General features: G+C 42.4%; 1 protein-coding gene and 1 long non-coding RNA gene across 3 annotated transcripts; one reads left to right on the top strand and one right to left on the bottom strand.

Moving 5' to 3' along the window:
• Nucleotides 1-289: 289 nt before the first annotated feature.
• On the bottom strand, nucleotides 290-3,752 carry LOC129148555 (uncharacterized). Its single transcript, XR_008555516.1, has 3 exons — nucleotides 3,622-3,752; nucleotides 2,489-2,559; nucleotides 290-491 (listed from the first exon to the last, which is right to left on the bottom strand). It is a non-coding gene; the product is annotated as an uncharacterized LOC129148555 (long non-coding RNA).
• Nucleotides 3,753-3,975: 223 nt separating this feature from the next.
• On the top strand, nucleotides 3,976-16,338 carry SSR3 (signal sequence receptor subunit 3). Of its 2 annotated transcripts, XM_054713664.1 has the most exons (6): nucleotides 4,109-4,176; nucleotides 4,930-5,183; nucleotides 5,400-5,526; nucleotides 10,388-10,486; nucleotides 14,398-14,529; nucleotides 15,718-16,338. In XM_054713664.1, exons 2-6 carry the CDS (start codon nucleotides 5,177-5,179, stop codon nucleotides 15,782-15,784), a joined length of 432 nt encoding a protein of 143 aa, XP_054569639.1. In that variant the 5' UTR covers nucleotides 4,109-4,176; nucleotides 4,930-5,176; the 3' UTR covers nucleotides 15,785-16,338. The 2 variants fall into 2 exon arrangements, with proteins under 2 accessions (XP_008140446.1, XP_054569639.1); XM_008142224.3 differs by lacking the exon at nucleotides 4,930-5,183 and having other exon boundaries at nucleotides 3,976-4,176.

Below are 16,338 nucleotides of genomic sequence, written 5' to 3'. Positions count from 1 at the left end.
TATCCATAACCCTGACAGCAATAAACAGTGCTTTAAATTCTCATTCTCTCTCTCTCTCTCTCTCTCCAACCTGATCAGTGTAAAGTGATATAGTGGAAACCTTATGCCTTAAATTAACACATTTGAAAGAGGCTGATATAGAACCAAGTCCATCCTGTTCTGTTATCAGTGAAAGTGGGGTGTCGACCAGTGGGGGATCCCCTTCCCCACTGGGTGCTCAGGGTAGGGTCCTTATGATTTCTTGATAAAAAGAATTTTATGAGACTCCCATGGGAGGATGAGTGATTTTTATTTACATGGAATTACATCCTTGGGCTTCAAAAGTCCCAAGTCCCTTAATCCAGTCCTAGAAGAGGTGCAACTGGGGATTCAACAGGGCTAGAAATGAAGCCAGGTCCAGAGCCTCCGTTCCATGGTGGAGATGGGTCCAGTGTAGCATCAGGCTAGTTGTAGTCCATTAGTCCATTGTGTGGGGTCCACATGGCTGTGGGCTATGTGGGCAAATGCAGGAGCATGAGAGTTGCAGGCCAGGAGCACAAACCAACCAAGAAAGAGAGAGAACTCCTTTGTTTAGGAGCTTATTCATCTCAAATCTTCCCAAGATTGCAGTGGCCACAACTACTCTGCCCCATGGCCTGTTCCCAGGTACCTTCCCTATGTCAAGTACCTTCCCTATGTCATCCAGACATAGGACAATCAGGCAGGCAGGCGAGCAGTTAGGGGCATCAGGCAGGCAGGCAGAGTGGTTAGGGGCCATCTGGCAGAGTGGTTAGGGGTGATGAGGCACGCAGAGTGGTTAGGGGCAATGAGGCAGGCAGGCAGAGTGGTTAGGGGCAATCAAGCAGGCAGGCAGGCAGGCCAGTGGTTAGGAGCCAGCCGTCCCGGATTGCGAGAGGGATGTCCGACTGCCCATTTAGGGATCCCTGCACTATTGGGCCTAAACAGGCAGTCGGACATCCCCTGAGGGGTCCTGGATTGTGAGAAAGTGCAGGCTGGGCTGAGGGAACCCCCCTCCAGTGCACGAATTTCGTGCACCCAGCCTCTAGTATCCTATATAATAAAAGGGTAACATGCAAATTGACCCTAATAGCAGAACGACCAGAACAACCGTTGGACCAGTCACTATGAGGCACACTGACCACCTCTTGGTCCCTTTCCCGGGGATCCAATCGCCTGATGGCCACCCGCAGCAGGGGCGGAGCCAGTGAACGGGCGGGAACAGCTGACCTCTTGGTCCCTTCCCAGACCGTCAGGCACTGATCACCCAATGGCGAATGGGTAACCGGGGATGGGTGGCAGCAGAGGGCAGGGCTGGCTGTGGGCAGCTGGGAAAGATGGCCTTGATCGCAGGCCAGGCCTTAGGACTGCACCCGCACACGAGTTTCATGCACTGGGCCTCTAGTACTATATAAAAATTGTCCTTAGATCTTGCTGCTCTTCAAAAGGGACTAGATAACATCCTTTATTATAAAGAGGTAATATGAAAATTGACCGTCACACCCTCACAAGATAGCTGCCTATGACCAGGCCGGCAGGGGGGTTAGTGAGGGACAACCAAACGACTGAACAGCAGGCTGCATGGGGTGACCAGGCTGGCGGCGGGGCCGTGAGGGGCGACCAGGCCGGCGGGGGAGACAGTTAGCGGTGACCAGGCCAGTGTGGGGGGGTGCAGTTGGGGGAGACCAGGACAGCAGTGGGGGCAGTTGGGGGCAAAGGAGTGACTAGGCCAGCAGGGGGGCAGTTGGGGGTGACCTGGCCAGCAGTGGGGCAGTTGGGGGCAACCAGGCAGGCAGGCAGGTGAGCGATTAGGAGCCAGCAGTCCAGGATTGTGAGAGGGATGTCTGACTGCTGGTTTAGGCCTGATCCCCGGGACATCTCTGAGGGATCCCGGATTGGAGAGAGTGCAGGCTGGGCTGAGGGGACCTCCCCCGTGCATGAATTTCATGCACTGGGTCTCTAGTTTGGTATAAGAAAACACTGCTCCAGTACTTCAAGTGTGCTACCTTTGCAACCTTCAGTGTAACCATCACCATGAAACCTTCTTTGTCATGAGCATCATTGCTTACCATAGTTCTTTAACGTACCCTTATAAAAAAATTCAAGTTTCTACTATTTTTGATTCTCTTCTGTTTATATCTATTATTTTAGATTTTTATTCTTGGTTTACCAAGTATATTAATTATACTTGGTAAACTGTGGTACCTATATAGAGAATAGATTGAAAAAGGTCAAAGACAATGCCATTAGAATGAAACGAGGAGAGGTAGGCCACAATTCTCATCTAGTTCCTTTTGATCATTTTAATTTTAACATTTTTATCTACTTAACATTTAATTGTTTAAACATTTTTCTCAGATATAATTCTTTTTAACCATTATTACTTCTTATTTCCTTCCTCTTCTCTTTTTAAATATTCTGATGGTTTTTGTCCCTTTTGATCTTACAGTTTTCTGATTTTACCGCACATTTTCTTTTTTTATATACTTACTTTACAAATAGCAATCAGGAAATCTAGTTATAGAGACAGGCCAAGCAATTTTGTTGATGCATTGGTCACAGCTGGAGAGGAAAAGAACAGAATTAGTGTTGAAACCTAGCATTTAAGCCAGAGCAAATGGGCTTATTAAAACAGAAAAAACTGGGAGAGGAGTATGATGGAAGAGAAAAATAAGAGTTTCTTCCACTATCACCATCACTACATAATAAAGAAAAAATAATTTTAATATCACAAAGGGGCACAAGTGCAGATATTTAAAAATGAATACTTTTAGTTTTCAAAAAAATTCACTAACTATTTTTTTCTATCTCATTTTTCAGTTAATTGGTGACTTCTGGCATTTGGGAATACTTGCTGTAGATAATAGAAGGATTTATAGTCCAGGAAAACTCACTGTGGTACCTATATAGAGAATAGATTGAAAAGGTCAAAGACAATGCTATTAGAATGAAACGAGGAGAGGTAGGCCACAATTTGATAAGGTGAGGGAGAACAATATACAAATCTAATAGGGAAGCTGCAGGTTGAGGAAGTTTTATCTGATGTCCATCATGTAGAAGAAAGAAGCGTTTGCTCAGAGTGCAATGGTTCAGCATCATTTTTTGAGGAAAAAGTGAGAATTTGATGAGTTAAAAATGGTACCTAGTTGTTTTAATAGGCATATTCAATCTTCTGAGCTTCAGAGGAAGCCTGCCTAGACAATATGTTGCCTTTACTTAGTATTATGTTTAATTGAGCATGGCTCTGGAGACCACACTACTTTAAATACTTAGTTTAAATAAGAGTAAGCAAATAGTAGTAATTTGTAAATGTATTAGACACATGTTAAATATTATCTTAATGAGACCATGACTTTCCCAAAATTAAAAGTGCCTTCTTTTTTTGTACAAAGGTAGCCCTTTATTATGATTAAAAGAGCCCACGGACAGGGAGACCAACCCTGCTGGTCCCCCACTCTCAGGTTCTTCTCCGGCAAAACGGGTCAATGCTTTGCAGAGCATAGAACTTTTGAGGATGTTTAATGACATAATGGATGTGTAAAGGAGAAGGGACTCGACACTTGTTAGCTATCCTTAATCTCTCTCCTCTTCTTCCAATACTGGGTACACAGAGAGGGTACGAACTGTTCGCTGGTCGAATGAATGAGTGCATGACGCGGGCTAAAGATCTTCCTTTGGAATTCCAGCCTTGGAAAGCACCAGTCTATCAGAAGCTGTGATGTGGCCTGTCAACAAGGTTTTTTACTTTTTTTTTTTTTTAAAAGCACCTACTAAACTACAAATCCCAGCCGTCATCTGGAAGCCTAGGAGTCAAAAGACTTGCCAGGAAGGCGGAAGTCTAGCCGACTCGCCCAATCACGCCTGGGCAGCGGCTCCAGGATGGCCAATCCTGGCCCAGCTTGCTCGGCGCGCGGCACAGGTCCCGCCTCCGCGCGCAGGGCTGACGAGTCGTTAGCGGATTAGGCGGCCGCGGGGGCGGAGCCAGAGGCCCCGCGGCCGGGCCTCGCGCAGCGTTGGCCCTCCTTGCTCCCGGCTCCGGCTCCACCATGGCTCCCAAAGGCGCCTCCAAGCAGCAGTCCGAAGAGGACCTGCTCCTTCAGGATTTCAGTCGCAACCTCTCCGCCAAGTCCTCCGCACTCTTCTTCGGGAACGCCTTCATCGTGTCCGCCATCCCCATCTGTGAGCGCCGGGAGCAGGCGGGCGGGCAGGGGAGGCGGCCTGCGGGCCGGGCTGGGCGGGGACGTGGCAGGGGCCGGCGGACGGCGGGGGAGCGCTTGGCCCCTCGGCTCCCGCTCTGCCCAGCTCGCCGTGAGCTCGGGGAATCGCGTAGCCCCGTGGGCCTCCGTGTTCCCGGCTGGGGTGGTGGGGGGCGGCCTCCCAGGAAAGTTACTTGGGGCGCTTTGCAGACGCGCGCCGGTTCCCGGGCCCCAGGCGCGGACGCTGGATTCACCGGTGCTGGGCTGGCAGCCCCGAATCTGGACTTAAACGATCACCCCAGTTAAGATCTGATGCTGACTTCCCCGCATATACCGCCCCCCCTTTCTCTCCTTTGCCATTACGAGATCTTAAACTTACATCATGACTTATTTTGGAGAAACTGATGCATTCAAGGGAGAGAGAGGTTCCTGTGAACTCTCGCACTGGATTGAAAGTGTAGCTTTCGGTGAAGCGCTTCACACAGGCCTGAGCATCGTGTTTTCCCTCATTGGATGAGCTAGGTAGGTCCAGTGCCAAGGGCCAGCGATTTCCCTTGTTTACATTTTTTTATTTTTAAACCATCCTATTTAGGGCTATTCTCACGTGGAAGGAAAAACTTTGCAGACTCGGCCAACGTTGTTTTTAGGGCTCTGGTTCCCCGAATTTGCATTTCCTGTCGCTCCCACTGCTGCACTGTTGCTGGGCCGTCAAATCTAGATTTGTTTTCTCTTTCAGCCTCGTAAAACCCAGCGTGTGCAGCGAACGGGGTGTGGAGCCCGTGTGGCTCCCTGGCTGCCCTGAGCAGGCCGTGGCTTCAGACAGACAGCCACGTCAGCAGGTTAACTGTGGCTGAGGACTGCACGTGGCCTTTGGGGATGGCCTGCATTTAGCTTAATAGCACCCCGACGAATGACATTTGAAGTCAGAATTGTGATTTTGTTTGAGCTGGAGTTCTCATTCTAGAAGAAGCAAGACACCTCATATGGAAGGTTATGTTTTTCGAGTGTCCTGAATTGAGGCAGGCTTGAAGCTGTAACTTTTTCCTGGGTGCCCCACGTCTGAAGTTTGCATCTACTGGATCCCCTAACCCAGACTGTATTTTACCAGCCTTACCTATAGTTAAATCAGCAGATCTTTACAACTGGGTGGTAAAGTTTTGTTTCTTTTTGTAAACCGCCCCCCCCCCCTTTTTTTTTTATCTTCAGGGTTATACTGGCGAATTTGGCATATGGATCTTATTCAGTCTGCTGTTCTGTATAGCGTGATGACCCTTGTAAGCACCTATCTGGTAGCCTTTGCCTACAAAAATGTGAAGTTTGTACTCAAGCACAAGTAAGTATATTTCTTAAGTGAAAGTGTGATGCATTTTTATATACTAGAGTGTCTTAAAGACCATTTGTGTTTGTGTTGGTTTCAGTAAGCATTAATTTGAGATATATATATGTATCTGTTTTGGGGGATGGCACCTTAATGCTATGAAGAATTATTAACTTACTTGAAGCAGAGACAGTGCTTCTGATATTGCTATGAAAGTAGGTTTTGAGGGTGGAATTAGTCTGTAATCATGGAGTTTAATCAGAAAAACAAAACCCACCAAGTAATTTAACATTTCCAAAGCAGCTGGAATTCTTTCTGGAAAGAATTGTTTTGGGCTCTCCATGACCTATTTTTGGATGTGAACAAAGTGGCTTTGTTGTTGTTATTAAACTAACATTTTTAATGCTAATTACATTTTTTTCTGTATATGAAAACTAATATTTTATGATCACACATACTACAAAATATATCATTTTAATTATAGCTTTTGGAGAAAACCCAAGCCACACAACTATAAATTTACACATTAATTGTAAGCAGTTATATACTCTGGTTTCATAAAGGTTAAAGTGTTGGGAACAGTCAAAATTTAAGGAAAGGTGATAACATTTTTTATTCAGAGTGCTGTGGTCCTCATGGGAAGTGGGTATACATTAAGGTTTAATTGGAAATTTATGCACACTTTGATACTTGATTCAGGATAGCAGGATATTTCTCTCTTTACTTAAAGGAACCTTCTTGGTGCTATATTTCTTTGGAAGTACTTTCTTAAAGGCAGTTGTAATTTTGATGAGACTTGAAGTACCAGTGTGCTTTATGTGCGCTTTTTCTTTTCATTTCCATAGTTCCCACTCTAGTTTAGATGCTGTTTTTGCTTGGGTTGTTGTAGCAGTCTCCATCTAGTCTTTTAACAGAAGACTGCCATAAACAATATAAAGCATCTTACTCTACGTAATCAGTATGTTACACGTGTGAACTGCAGGTGGTAGTACTGCTTTATGGGATAAAAGAACATGTATTCATCCTTATCGGCCATCATTTTTACCCTGTCATCCTCTTACTTAAAACTCACCATTTATACCTGCTTCCCATGAGCACCATACACTCTTTTCTAAGTGTATGAAAACCAAATTCTTCCAGTTCCCTGGAATGCAACTCACCTACCTCCTCCCAGTGTGGTTTCATCTTGTAGCATTGGTTCTTAGCTCTTCTCATCAGCCCTTCATGTCATCCTTTGAAAGTGTCTTGTGCCCGCCCTCATTTAAGATTGTCTTTCTTCCTTTCCATCCTTACATGTCTTATTTGAAGACGTGGGAATCTTTTCCAGAGAAACCCTTCCTAAGTTTGTTGTCCCTGCTTAGCGTCTTTCTGGTGACAAGGAACAGAAGTGATCTCAGTTAACGGATTTGTTTATTGTAAGGAGGACAGAACAGCCTCAGCAGCTGAAAGTGGCCTCAGCAGCTTCTCTACTGCTCTTCTGGACCAGGGGGAGCTCAGGTTGTGGGTGGCCGCAGTCGCAGCTAGACAATAGTGATCAAGCCACCCTTGTCATCTTTCTGTTGTTAACCCCTTGTCACCAGCTGCCATTCCAGGATTCAACCACCTCAGCCTCTGCTGTTCTGGGCTTGCTTGTGAGGCATGGCCATTGTGGATGGTGAAGCTTAGCAGTGGGCATCTTGCACAGCCCATCCTTTGGAACTCAGTCCTTCTGAGACTTAGTGTTTTTCTTGTTCTGCATATCATTTTTCATTTACTTCTTTGGAATCAAAATCATGTTCTTTTTACCTTCTCATTCTACTTTGGATTTCTTGAGGGCAACTGCTACTTCTTTTATATCTGTTACAACAGTTCATGGTACATTTAGTTCAGTAAAAATTTCAGTGGATTACTGATTTAACAGATTCTTTTTTTTTTTTAACAGATTCTTTCAGTGGAATTATTTTTTAGTTACAGTTTTGCTTTAATATTAAATATTGTCATTGCTATTGAAACTCCTATAGATAAGCAAGAAGGTTAAGGAAGCTCAAAGGGAGATGCTGAGTATTAGTATTGGACAGGTATTAGTATTAAATGTCCATTAGTATTGGACAGGTATTAGTAGTAGAGGGGAGATGGCTCAGAATTGACAGTCTGGATTTCGGTCCCAGCTTTGTTGCTCTTAAATGTATAACCTAGGGCAGTGGTCGGCAAACTCATTAGTCAACAGAGCCAAATATCAACAGTACAACGATTGAAATTTCTTTTGAGAGCCAAATTTTTTAAACTTAAACTTCTTCTAACGCCACTTCTTCAAAATAGACTCGCCCAGGCCGTGGTATTTTGTGGAAGAGCCACACTCAAGGGGCCAAAGAGCCGCATGTGGCTCGTGAGCCGCAGTTTGCCGACCACAAACCTAGGCCATAACCTTTCTAGACTTCAGATTCCTGAGCTGTGAAATGGGGATACTAATGGTATTTCATAGGATGGTGGGGATTAAACACTGTACTGTGTGTGGCATGATAAGCATAGTGTCTGGCACATAATAAGTGTTTATATGCAGTGTTGGAGAGGTTGTGGGTGAGGGAGCCCTTAGGGATTATTTTTTAAGTGGGGATGACTTAAAAAATGTTTGCAAATTGTGTTTGTGTTAAGAAATTAAATAGGTAGTATTTTTATTTTTTATTTTTTACATATTGGTGTAAAAAAATAGTAGCAAAACAGTTGAATTTGTGGGTTATCCTCAGTTGGCTGAGTGCTGGGCCCCTGGAGTGACCTCTGTATTTCACAGTATTCAGTGCTGAGTGGGGTTTATTTTCTAAGATTCTTAAGAAGGAGGGTAGGGCTTTTTGAATTCTAATAAACCTACAGTGTGGTTGTTGAATATAGAATTTTAGATCTAGAAGAGAAATTAACTATTTTTCTGGTTCAGTCTCTTCAGGAAGATTTGTTATGTGAACAGATATTTGACTATTTATCCTAAAGATGCTTGGAGATAACCAATTGTTGAAAATAGTTTTTTCCTGTGTCCTGACAGTTGGTGTGTATGCATTTGTAGGTAGATATTTTTCTCCTGTTAAGCTAACAATGGTTTCTGCTGGTACATTTCTTTCCAATTGGTCTTTCTTAGAAAAGAGTGGTCTTCTGTGAAGTTCAGAAACACTTACTGAGTGCTTGGTCTGCTAAAGAGGGTCAGGGAGGGATACCTTCTGAGCAGAACTTTTACCCAATGAGTCAGGTGAAGTTGGATTTTTGGAGGAAAAAGTACACTATAGTGTCTGTCTAAACTATCTGTTAAGATAGCTGTCTGCCCTCTTAGCTCTTTTTTTTTTTTTTTTTTTTAGGTTTCAAAACTTATCTATTTTTCTTAAACAAATTGATTTTCTTCCTCCCTCCTCCCCAGTTATCAATTTGTGGAAAAATACATTAGTTGAAACTGACCAAAGTTTTTTCTTTTTTAAAAATATGTTTTTATTGATTTTAGAGAGAGAGAAACATTGATGAGAGAGAAACATCAACATTGGTCAGCTGCCTCCTACATGTCCCCCTGTCTCCCAAACCCCCCTGTCCCCCAATTGGGGATCGAGCCCGAAACCAGGAGTGCCTCCTGTCTGGAATCGAATCTGCGACCTTCCCTGTGCGTGGGTTGACTCGTAACCACTGAGCAACACTGGCTGGGCAGGGTTTTCTTTTTAACAATGTAGGCTCTAACTTGGTTCTGGGTGAGATATAGAGACGGAGGCATAGGTGAAACCAGATAGAATTTGTGCTTAATTTGTATTCCAGAAGCTCTTGTGGTTAAAGAAAGGTTGAAAACTATTGCCTTGAATGATCTTCAGCTTTTTTTTTTTTTTCAGGAAGCCATCCTGATATTTCCCCAGTTTTCCTTGGTACACTAACCAGAACTAAATAGCATAGTCACCGGGGATTCATTAATTGAACATAGAGTGAACAGATTTCTATCTCTGTTCCACATCCTGTTGCCTTTGATACATCTCCGTATCATGTTAAATGTTTTCATAGTGGCACTGTATAGGTAATTGTTATATGTTGCTTGTGATCAGTTCTTACTTTTTCTTCTATATTTATGGCTAATAAGTTTCTCCTATTTTGTGAAAAATATATGTTGAATCTAAATGTCATAATTTTTGGGAGACTTTTTGTATTTCATCTGATAAAATTCACCATGTATATTTTTTGATGAGTATACATTTAATTTTTTTCTTTATCTGACTTGTCACTGAAGATTCTGATCTGATAGCATGAATATCACTTCCAGCCTTTTCTGGCTGATTTCATATGATCTTTTTGTGCAAACCTCTTACCAGTGGTTCATTTAACTAGAGGTTGTGTGGTCAGTCCCTGACCATGTGGTATTATTTCTTTCTATTGAAATTGTCCTTTGGAGTAGAGTTAAAAGCATTACTTATAGTTGTTAATTCTTTTTTGTTTTGTTTTTAAGCCTAGTTTTCTCTCCTGTTATTTACTGGAATTAAAGTCATGTATCATTTGCTAATGCCTTGTCAAATTTATTTATTGAACTGTTAAATTATAGGCTAAAACAAAATGGATTTATAATGACTTATAACTAAATTGTGTTAGTAGCATTTGACTTCTGTTTCCATAATAAATACATAATAAATACATAAACTTTGGGAAATTCTCTCTTTTAAGCAGAAATCAGACTCATAACTAATAAACCACATCTTGAAAGTTTCTTGAACTCCTCCCTCTCTTTTAACTAATACTACAGTGTAATAACCCTGGAACTTTCTGTACAGTTTATTTTCTGGAAATGTAAAGTATTACACAGTTGCCAATACAAAGTCTGAGTACGGAGTGTTTCTGAGAGGAATGTCCACTCCTGGAGCATGTGGAAACTTCTTTCTTTTCCTTCCAGAGTAGCCCAGAAGAGGGAAGATGCTGTTTCCAAAGAAGTGACTCGAAAACTTTCTGAAGCTGATAATAGGAAGATGTCTCGGAAGGAAAAAGATGAAAGGTTTGACTCCTTGTTTAACGTGTTTGTGGTAATCAAAAAAGGAGGGGATACTTTGTAGATGTTTTTGATTTCTGCTTAGAGAATGGGGGTGTTGGAACTGTCTGAGGCAAACATTGGTATTGTAGAAAAGATAGTAATGGGAATAACTGACTTTGAGTTTTTATTACTGCCTTTGAGCTGTACACAGGTCATTTATTTCTCCAAAGAGCCCTAAGAAGGTAGGTACTGTTGTTTTCTCCATTGTACACCTCAGGAAACAGGCAGAGAAAGCTTCAGTAACTTGATCAAGGCCTTACATTAGTGGGTGGTAAAGCCATGATAAGACCACAGGCAGTCTGGCTTGTACTCATACCTGCTCTGCTGCAGAGCTTTGTCTGGTGCCACTTGATAGCTGTGTGACCTCGAACTTATCGCCTAACCCCTCTGGGTCTGAAAAGTTTACATTGTGTTATGTGTTAGCATTTTTAGGTGGTGGTATTTCTGTTACTGAGCTTCCAGTCTGGGTTATCTGCTTTGGGAAAAAGAAAAATCAGTTTGTCTCCTGTTGCACAGTCCTGTGCCACATTTGTTGGTCCTGGCTCCCATCCCCAACTTTTCCTATCAACTGCTCTGAAAGGGGTTAATAGACATTCTAACATCTGAGTAGCAGAAGTTTCTGAGCTGCCAGATGGTTGAATAGAGTCGTGAATTGAGGTTGTTTTCATGGATCTTAAATTTTAGTATCTACAAAGTGGTTTGTGAAATGGAATTTTTATCCCACTTTGCTCCAGGAAGACTTTGTGGGACTTGGAATATTAAAGTGTGTGTAAAACAAAGCAATGCAATTTTAAAAGATCAGAAACCATTTAAAAGTAAGAAAAGGTGGATAAACAAGGACCTCAGAGTTAGTTAGAGCAGTTGAGCACTAAACTTAGCTCTGAGTGTCCAAGTGTCAGGGGAAGCATCTGAGGTCATGCTGCTTTCATTGTCCGATGAGAAGCAGAGTGCCAGTCCTCCTGAAAAGAAACTTTCCTGGCACTGAATCTGGAAGGACTTTATCAAGTGGATCCTTATTTAAGGGACATTGAATAACTTAATGAACAGTGTTTTCTACAGTGGTTTTGGAAAGGCACCAAATATTGAAGTGGTTATCTCCTGTGGATCCTTTATAAAACTGAAGGCACAGTACTAAAATCATGACAATGATGGCCTTTTTTTTTTTTTTTTTCCCCAGAGAATAGCTTTAATGAGGTCTAGCTGCATAGCTTTTTTAAAAATGTTTTTATTGATTTTTAAAGAGAGAGCAAGGGAGAGGGATAGAGTTAGAAACATCAATGAGAGAGAAACATCAATAGGCTGCCTCCTGCACACCCCCTGCTGGGGATCGAGCCTGAAACCCAATGCCCTGACTGGAAATTGAACCGATGATCTCTTGGTTCATGGGTTAACACTCAATCACTGAGCCATACCGGCTGGACTAGCTGCATAGCTTTCTGAAAGCAATTTTTGCATAGGGATGGAGGTTAGAGAATTTAGAACACTTTTTTAAAAAACCCTTTTATTGAATTGTGGTATTTACTAGAGGCCCGGTGCACAAAATTTGTGAGCAGGTATGGTCCCTAGGCCTGGCCTGTGATCAGGGCCATCTTCCCCAGCTGCCAGCAGCCGGCCCCGCCCCCCACTACCACAACCCCCCTGGTTCCCTATTCACCATCGGGTGATCGGAGCCTGCCAGCGGGGGGGAGGGACCAAGAGGTCAGCCATTCCCGCCCAGTCACTGGCCCCACCCCCGCCGCAGGTTGCCCTCTGTGTATGGGGCAACCCACGAGGCAGGGGCCTTGGCCTGGTGCCACCCGTGTCCCCGACCACCCACCCCCGGTTCCCCATTCATCATCGTGTGATTGGAGCCTGCCGGCCAGGAAAAGGGACCAAGAGGTGGTCAGTGTGCCTCATAGTGACTGGTCGAGCGGTTGGTCTGGCTGTTCTGCCATTAGGGTCAATTTGCATATTACCCTTTTATTATATAGGGTTAGACAGTTATTAAACTGAGCGCTTATACCCAGTTTCAAAATGCTTGCTATAGCTCTTGTAGATTTCAGGTGATTTCACAAACCACTTTGTAGATATATTGTTATATCAGATAGTAAGTGAGTCTCATATGCCCACAGCAGACTTGGCTGATTTGGTCTGCACTTGATCTTGGGATGTGTCTCAGAATTTTTCTCAGCAAGTGCTATTCAGTTAATCACTAATAATGAGTCAGAGTTGGAATTGGAAATGAAACCTCAGTGCCATTGGCTGTACCAGATATTTCAAAGGAAGATGAAGTGGAAGTTTAATTGAGACATAAAATGCAGAGTGTCAGAAGAGTAAAATTTCTATTCCTGTTATCAGTAGAAATTTGTGCTGTTATTTGTTTTGTATTCCTGAGTTGTACCCAGGTCTGTATTCATGACTCACTCTGATAAGTAGGACCATTTATAATCTAATATTTTTCTTCTTCAAAGGAGAGATTTGATTTAAGAGAAGGCTTATCAGCCCCTCTTTGCAGTGATGCATATCTGTCAAAACTCCCTCTATAGTCATTTGGAGTATGTACTACTTGGCACTTTGAAACTGCACTGCCATCCACTCAAGGATGAAATTAGCAGAGGTGATCAGATTTATTAATATTTGCCCCAGGGTGTGAGTGTTATTTCTCCCTGACTTACCAATGAACCAATGATCTGTCATTTACCATGGTCTGATTGTAATAGTTGAGTTTGGTATCAGCTTTTCTCTTGTTGTAGGAAGTGCTCCTTAGAAAAAAGACTCCTTGGAAAGTGCTTTCCCAAACTAGATTTCCCAACAGGGAAGCTTTGGCAGAACCATTGCTAGTGAGGCCACTTGGGAGTCCCTAAATTTTTTCAAAATGAACCAGGATATGTGTAGACTAGAAAATGTTCTAAAAGCTGTCACACAGTCCTGACTATATACACTGATGTAATGCACACTGATTGTGGGAGCTGGGGTAACCAGAAGGATTGAGCTACTTCTTTCATCAAGGCTGTTTTGAAGATGTTTCTGATTCAGGGAGTTAGGAATAAGTGCTGTGATGGAGGGGGGATAATTAATCATCCATAGTAAAGGCATGTTTAGTAGCCTTTTTAAGGAACCTGTCTTTATTGGGTCTTGTGCCAGTCTTAAAACCAGAGGCAGTTGTTCTGAGCATTAAACCATGTTGGGTCTATGCATCTTTCTGAGCTGGTGTTTTCTTTGATCAATTAGTGCTAGAATGGTATAATGTATCTCCTCCCATTCCAAGTCATATATTTTTTACATTTACATTTAAACTTCTTTGAAATCAGGAGCTATTTTATAGTTGGGGGGGGCCGATTGGGGGTAGGGCCTGGGGCCTCTAGTGTACTCTAGTGTTGGTGGTCCGGCCCCATCCTCTGGTCCAACTCCCGACTGAGGGGATAATTGCATATTAGCCTTTTATTATATAGGATGGCTGCATTGAATATAATACCCGTCACTGCTTCCAAACTTACAGTAAGTTGGAGATCTATTATGTTAATGGTATCCATAGAATTAAGAAAACATGGCATATACTGGTATGTTAGAGGTTGCAAATTTCTTATGATGGAGATAAGGTGCTAATACTCTTCATTTAGCTCCTTCATGCTTGTTGAATTTGCATTAGAACATTTAGTGAACAGAACATGGCAGCTTCCAGTGACATTAGCCATAGTGTTGTCCATAGGATCCGTGGAAGGTATCTGACCGGGAATTAAATTGTGACCTCCTGGTTCATACATAGATCAAAGCTCAACCACTGAGCCACACCAGTTGGGCGGAAAAACTTACTTTACAATGAACTAGAGCCATGTGGTATTTAAAATTTTTAAGACATATTTATAAACTCAGTTGACTTGTTTCTGTGTCTACAGAATCTTGTGGAAGAAGAATGAAGTTGCTGATTATGAAGCTACAACATTTTCCATCTTCTATAACAACACCCTATTCCTGGTCTTGGTCATTGTTGCATCCTTCTTTATATTGAAGAACTTCAACCCCACCGTGTATCCTTTTAAAGGTTGATTATGTTTTTCAGAAGTCTAGAAGTAGTTGGTTTTGGTTTCATATAGGGAGTTAGTTTATTAAATAGCACTGTGACCTTAGGCACGTTTCTGGACATGTAAAATAAGGGCTTTTGGTTTGATGTAAAATTCTTTCAAGTTTATAAATTATGACTTCATGGCAAGTAACTATAAATAGTCTCACATAGCCCTAGCCGGTTTATCTCAGTGGATAGAGCATTGACCTGCTAACTGAAAGGTCCCAGGTTCGATTCTGGTCAAGGGCACATGCCCAGGTTGTGGGCTCCATCCCCAGTGGGGGACTTGCAGGAGGCAGCCAATCTATGATTCTCTCTCATCATGGATGTTTCTCTCTCTCCCTCTTCTTTCCTCTCTGAAGTCAATAAAAATATATTAAAAAAAAAATACTTAAAAAAAAATAGTCTCACATATATGATTATGTACTAGTATACCCGCCTATTTAAAAAAAGAGTTCCCAGGAGGAAAAGCAAACTTGCTTTGATCGCTCTTGATGTGTAAGCCATGTGTCTTCTGATATTTTGGGCTTTGGAATTGGGTGGATAGCCAGTTTAAATAGGTACATTTCATAATATTTTAACAGTGTTTCAAGCTGCTCTTAAATTGAGCTTTTGGGCAAGAATCAACCTTCTTAATTTATTAAAGGTGCTAAGGTAATTTATTAAAGCTGTTATCCAGGAATGTGCAGCCAAATTTTTAACAGTTGGAGATTTTGATGTAATAAAATGTGACACCCTTCAACTTGTATCTTCTGGAGAACAGACCAGTCCTGAGGCCAAGAGTAGCTGCAGACTTTCAGAACCTCCTTACTTTTATAGGCCCACTGTGGCCGGTACACTGACGGCGAGGGGAGAAAGGACAAGCCGTCTCCTTCCTCCCCATAGTCGTTGAGCAGCTCTTCTGAAGGTTAAATGGAATTTGGGTGTTTTCTTTGTGGTCATGTATTCTAGGTTTCTGTCTCAAGTGTTTTTAAATCTGTGAATATTCTTTATAGTCTTGTAAATTGTGTTTACAGACAATGGGACCACATAGCATTGTCATTAGCCAGAGTGTCAGGAGGGAAGCAGTATATTCCAAAGAGATGGGCTTGTTTTGTTTTGTTGAAAATTAATTTTGGGTTCTTAATTTTTCCTTAACATTACATTCTTACAGGAACTATATTCTGTCCATAAGTGCTTCATCGGGTCTCATCGCCCTCCTGTCTACTGGCTCCAAATAGACCGTGTCAGCTTCACCCTTGGCTTTGTATCTATGGGTGGTCTGCGGTGTATGGAAAAGTGGCTGGGTGGTCGGGGTGGGAGACACATAAGATGTTTTTATAGTCTGGAGCTTGAGGGTTTGAAAGACCCAACAAAGTGTAATTCAATATTTGTTTATTGGCTCTTTTTTGACAAACTGTTGAAATTACATGAATTGAAAGGGAAACTCAGAGTACCAGGACGTTTATTAAAAAGGCAAATGTGTCTGGCAATGTGCTATAATCACAAGAGGAGAAAATAACTTGTTTCCTTGATCTGTCAGGGGTCACAGTAACCTGGACTGAACTGTTAGTATTTGTTATAGTAGCAAGAAGTTAATAGCTGGTTCTGTGTGTTCCAAGCACAGTATTACAGCTTTTTTGGAACCATAAATATCAGAGTGAATCCTCTTTCCTCCCCTTCCCCCTGCCTGGGGGGTGGGATTGAATTGCATGTTTACAAATCTCTGATTATGTGATTTGAAATAACTCAATTAAAGTTGAAAACATGGTTTCTCCAATTTGGGGAAAAGAAA

Source organism: Eptesicus fuscus, chromosome 3 (assembly GCF_027574615.1).
Source record: "Eptesicus fuscus isolate TK198812 chromosome 3, DD_ASM_mEF_20220401, whole genome shotgun sequence".
Lineage (NCBI taxonomy): Eukaryota > Metazoa > Chordata > Mammalia > Chiroptera > Vespertilionidae > Eptesicus > Eptesicus fuscus.
The sequence above is the reverse complement of the archived record's forward strand: the minus strand, read 5'-3'. Positions and strand labels throughout refer to the sequence as shown.

Coding starts and splice junctions, on each gene's coding strand:
- SSR3 (XM_008142224.3), top strand. CDS start 4,044: ATGGCTCCCAAAGGCGCCTCCAAGCAGCAGTCCGAAGAGGACCTGCTC. Junction 4,177..5,399: donor CGTGTCCGCCATCCCCATCT/GTGAGCGCCGGG, acceptor TTTTATCTTCAG/GGTTATACTGGCGAATTTGG. Junction 14,530..15,717: donor AAGAACTTCAACCCCACCGT/GTATCCTTTTAA, acceptor ACATTCTTACAG/GAACTATATTCTGTCCATAA.